This window comes from Cyclopterus lumpus, chromosome 8, assembly GCF_009769545.1.
Source record: "Cyclopterus lumpus isolate fCycLum1 chromosome 8, fCycLum1.pri, whole genome shotgun sequence".
NCBI classification, from domain to species: domain Eukaryota; kingdom Metazoa; phylum Chordata; class Actinopteri; order Perciformes; family Cyclopteridae; genus Cyclopterus; species Cyclopterus lumpus.
This window is the reverse complement of record NC_046973.1, coordinates 9027623-9032659: the sequence shown is the minus strand read 5'-3', so window position 1 is coordinate 9032659 and position 5037 is coordinate 9027623. Positions and strand designations below refer to the sequence as shown.

At 44.6% G+C, this 5037-nt stretch overlaps 1 protein-coding gene across 1 annotated transcript in view; it reads left to right on the top strand.

Annotated features, from left to right (window-relative positions):
- Positions 1 to 1604: 1604 nt before the first annotated feature.
- The window catches only part of LOC117734716 (fructose-bisphosphate aldolase A-like), a 6926-nt gene continuing 3493 nt past the window's right edge, over positions 1605 to 5037 (top strand). Inside the window, exons 1-5 of the mRNA XM_034538978.1 lie at positions 1605 to 1731; positions 2642 to 2770; positions 3446 to 3712; positions 4547 to 4707; positions 4944 to 5027. Coding sequence (XP_034394869.1) covers positions 2659 to 2770; positions 3446 to 3712; positions 4547 to 4707; positions 4944 to 5027 — 624 coding nt within the window. The 5' untranslated portion in view covers positions 1605 to 1731; positions 2642 to 2658. The remainder of the gene's footprint in view (positions 1732 to 2641; positions 2771 to 3445; positions 3713 to 4546; positions 4708 to 4943; positions 5028 to 5037) is intronic.

Sequence of the window (5037 nt, the reverse complement as noted above, 5' to 3'; positions counted from 1 at the left end):
TTTGTGACGCGACCTGTGTGTGTGACGCGACTTGTGTGTGTGACGCGACCTGTGTGTGACGCGACCTGTGTGTGACGCGACCTGTGTGTGACGCGACCTGTGTGTGACGCGACCTGTTTGTGACGCGACCTGTGTGTGACGCGACCTGTTTGTGACGCGACCTGTTTGTGACGCGACCTGTGTGTGACGCGACCTGTTTGTGACGCGACCTGTGTGTGACGCGACCTGTGTGTCTCTGTTTCAATATGAACTCACCCTGTAAGGTTGAATAAACTAATTGACGGATTTTGAAATGCGGCTGCGAAAATGTAGCTCGCACACAGGCAAGATGGAGGTTGCAGATTCCCAGTCTTCTTTACACAGCACATTAAGAAAAATACCCTTACCCCCTTTTATGGCCAGTGGCTCACTGGAGAAGCCTCTGAACGCATTTAGATGAGACATGTTCTGCATTGAGATCATGGGAACTAATATCAGGTTAGAAGGGCCTACAACTTTGACATGTTTTCTATATAATTGTGATTTGATCGTGTGAAACAATACAACAACCAACAATACGACGGTGTGTGTGGTAACTAGCGTCCTGTCATAGTAGTATACAGTGGAGTTTGTCGTTACTACCTTACTGCAGTGAACCTCAATGCTGTTCATTCTGTACACATTACATCTATTGCATCTGTCCATCCAGGGAGAGGGATCCTTCTCTGTTGCTCTACTGAATGTTTCTTCCCTTTTTTCCGTGTGAAAGGTTATTTTGGGGGAGTTTTTCCTGATCCGATGTGAGTTCCTGGGACAGGGATGTCGTATGTGTATAGATTGTAAAGCCCTCTGAGGCAAATTTGTGATATTATTTACATATTCATATAATACATACAGCTTCACCCTGACTCAGAGGTAAAGGTATCAGATCAACTACAGCGATTTCAAAGTAGTGGTACAAGTTGAAACTCGTCACTGATTGTGGACATTATACTCCTCTCTCAGTGAGATGATGCTCTGGTCACGTATCATCATCTTGCATGTGAGGATCCTCACGTACGCCCTGAGCTTTGTGAAAGGCGTATTTCGGGCCTCAGCTCTGTCTCACAGGCAACCAGCCCTACATCTGTAACTTAGAATGCAGATGAAAACACACAGGCAGAGTAAGTCAAACCAACAAGGGCAGTCTGTTCTTTAGTCTTTAATGTCAGCTTGTGCAATAGATCATAGCAACAAAAGCTGGTAAGCCTCATCTCAAAAGGCAAAAACAACATCTGATCATTAAATGTAGTTTTTTTCTCGAAGGGAAGACAGACAAAAACCTAAGATGTACTATGTACCAAGCTGAGCTGGTCTTTAATCATAGTGTGTGTATTCGTCCCCATCTCGTTGCATTGTTTGGTTTTAGCACTTGGCTCACCGTCATGGTTGTGGGCTACTGGAACACACGGTCTAAATCTAAATCTGGAGACCTGGCTCAGTAATATGTGTGACTCAAGAATAAGACGTCTGTGTAGCAGGATGTCTGAGCAACCTGGGGACTGCAAGACAGCGGTGAGGGTTAACAGAATCCCATATTCTCAGCATCAACGTAATTATTGCGTCATTCCTGTCGCAAACTGAGCTCTGATTGGACAACCCAAGCTGAGGCCTCGCCCCTGTACTGTCTCCATCTGTGGCCTTTTCTTTAACCACAGCAGCTTCCTGCTTATCCCCGCTGATTCTCAGTGACACCGTCCGACCGACTATCTGGTGAGTTGTATTGTTTCCATCCCAACGTTTCAACCCGTCTCTATTAAGAAGGCAGTTCGTCCTCTGTTATTAGTCCAGCTTGGCACGCCTGTTGTTTAATGTCGCCACAACAGAGGAGCTAACGGTACATACTAACAAGTGGGTTCTTCCTGGACTTCTATGGAGGCCTTGTGTGTTTGGGCTGGCGTCACGAGAAGCTGCGACCTTGTGTTAACGTTAATACTGTATTAATAACGTTTCTATTGATAACACAAGCAGGAAAATGCCCTCGGCAAAATTGTTAAGAATTGCTGAAAGCCCAGCCGGAGTCCTATTGAGATACTTAGGAAATAAAGGACCACACAATACTACCTTAAAAGTCAAAGTCCTGCATTCACAATGCCGCTCCACTGAGTTGTGTTTAGCTGTATTCACAAATCTGTCATCAGTTTTAAGATAATACTGTAATAACTGAACCACGTGTTGTATTATTATCTATTACTAATGTGATGATTATTAGTATTTTATGCTGATATATTTGTGTTTTTTAGGAGGTTAGACATTGAAAGTGCGCAGGTTCTGCTTTTCTGTTTAGATTTTCATCCTTAAATGTAATGAGGGTGAAATACGTAAATATATACACATGAAAAACAATGTGATTGTTTAGGGGACAACAAATAACTAAATAATTCATTAATATAAGCATTTGTCTAGCTATAATTAAACTGCTCATGGAGCGTGGATTGCTCTGAATAAAGAGCTTCCAGACCTCACTTTTGGACACAACAAAAGCTTTTCATGAAAGAAAAGGTCCTCTCTGAATACGACATATTGGGGTTGGATTTTGTAAGACTGCACAATCTCCTTCTGTTTTCGTTCGACCGGCGTTTTTAAGAAATGAGTAAATATGAACGACTCCCTTCTCTCCCAGTCTTCGTCCCAGTAACCATGACTCATGCGTATCCCTTCCTGAGCACTGAGCAGAAGAAGGAGCTCAGTGGCATCGCTCAGAGGATTGTAGCTGCTGGAAAAGGCATCCTGGCAGCCGATGAATCCACAGGTATGACTGCAGCCGAGCCACCAGTGGGCCCTGCCAGCCAGTAGTGGCCCCGCCACAGTCCAGCTCAATAACACACTAATCACATTCAAAATAATGTGTATGTTTCTCTGCTGGTTTGACACTCACAATTAAAGACAGATGGATGTTTTTTAAATAAATAGCTGCACAATATGTATCATGATACAGTGGTTAAGACTACAATATATTGCTATTTTCCCAATTTTTTAGGAAAACTGTCCCAGTATAAAGAACACACCACCATATGCATACAATCTGAGTAAAAGAAAGTGAACTTCTTCATGCATGTAGTGACAGTTTGAGCAAATATGACAAAAAACTATATATATATTAAAGTCAGCGACTGTAGCTTTAAGATAAAGATAAGTATGTGTTAGGACGCAATAACTCAAGTCTGACCGCTCTGAGATCAGATCTGGCTTTCATTAGGATCCAATCAGCTAGACCACGTGCTGAGGAGTTTGGACAGCATGTGGGCACAATACAGAAAATTCATCAAACCCGTCCCGGGTCCCCATATCATTCAAGCTCACTTACCAGAATGTATCTCCAGAGTCTCCAGCCTCCCCTGCTGCTCAGTGGCAGGCCTTGTGTGCTAAACGTGCATGTGTTTTGAACCCCTCCACCCACCTTCTCCCTATCTCCTGGCACCTCCAGGCAGTGTGGCCAAGCGGTTCCAGAGCATCAACGCCGAGAACACGGAGGAGAACAGGAGGCTTTACCGCCAGCTCCTCTTCACAGCCGACAGCCGGGTCGAACCCTGCATCGGCAGTGTCATCTTCTTCCACGAGACGCTCTATCAGAAGACGGACAATGGCAAGCTCTTCCCCCAGCTGGTCAAAGAGAAGGGCATGGTGGTCGGCATCAAGGTGGACAAGGGTGTGGTTCCCCTCGCCGGCACCAACGGAGAGACCACCACTCAAGGTACAGGGAACAAAAGAGGTGTCGCAGGATATAGCTGTTGTTCTGGAACAAAAGACTACTGAGTACTGCAGGTTTACGTGACCATCACCAGAAAGCCGAAACCCTTTCATAAGGAACTCACATTTTACAGAAATGACTCGCACAGAAGGGCTTCTACAACGTAGGGCTAAATAGCTGAGCATTAGAACATGTGCTCTGTTTGAAAGTGAGATGAAGAGGCCAGATTTGCTTCAATCTCATGTCTGTTTATTTTATTGGCTCTCCAATAGATTTAGCCAAAAAACATACAAATGCAACATTCATTCATTTGTGAAAGCAAGGTGCAAAGAGCTGATCTTTATAAAACACAACAAAATCAATAACAACAAAATGATCAACAGGATCAATAAGTGTTTCAAATGACCTATAATATTAATCAAATGACACGTGACTGCTGACAACAACACAGTTACATTTCAGCACAACCATCTGTCATATGTTCAGTGATCAGGTCAACAGACCAACTGACTACTTTCTGTCAGCTGTACATGACCACACATGTTTCGTGTGTAGTCTATACCAATGTCTTTGAAAGACATAAATGTATTTTTTAACTATTTCTTTTGACTGCAGGATAGATGCCTCTTGATATTTTACCTTTGATTGATGCATGAACTTCCCATAGTGAGACCAAGTCACGGATGCCTGTTCTACATACTAAATTAGAGGCAACATCCCATTAGCAGAAAATATGAATGAACAGAAGGATTTTGGGAGAACTCATGGATCTTTAATTTGTAATATAATAAATACAAATGTGAAGGAGCCTTCTCTCATGGTCGGTTTCCCCGTCAGGTCTGGATGGGCTCTACGAGCGCTGCGCTCAGTACAAGAAGGACGGTGCCGACTTTGCCAAGTGGCGATGTGTGTTAAAGATCACCTCCACCACCCCGTCCCAGCTGGCCATCATGGAGAACGCCAACGTGCTGGCCCGCTACGCCAGCATCTGCCAGATGGTGAGAGACTCAAACAGGCAGCACATTCACATCCAGACGAGTGGCTCCTTGGGTTTTGTCAGCGCAGCAATAACAAGCAGCTGTTACACAACTCGGTACACAGTTGGCCCATCAGGCTCCTGACTAACAGGGTAACAGTTGGTACACAGGTCACTCACTACCCCAGGAGAGGAAGTGCTATTGTCTCTGTTGTCATGACGCTGGTTGCTATGTTCTCTCTACCCCTACCCCCTCAGCACGGCATCGTTCCAATCGTGGAGCCTGAGATTCTTCCAGACGGTGACCACGACCTGCAGCGCTGCCAGTATGTGACTGAGAAGGTGAGTGATG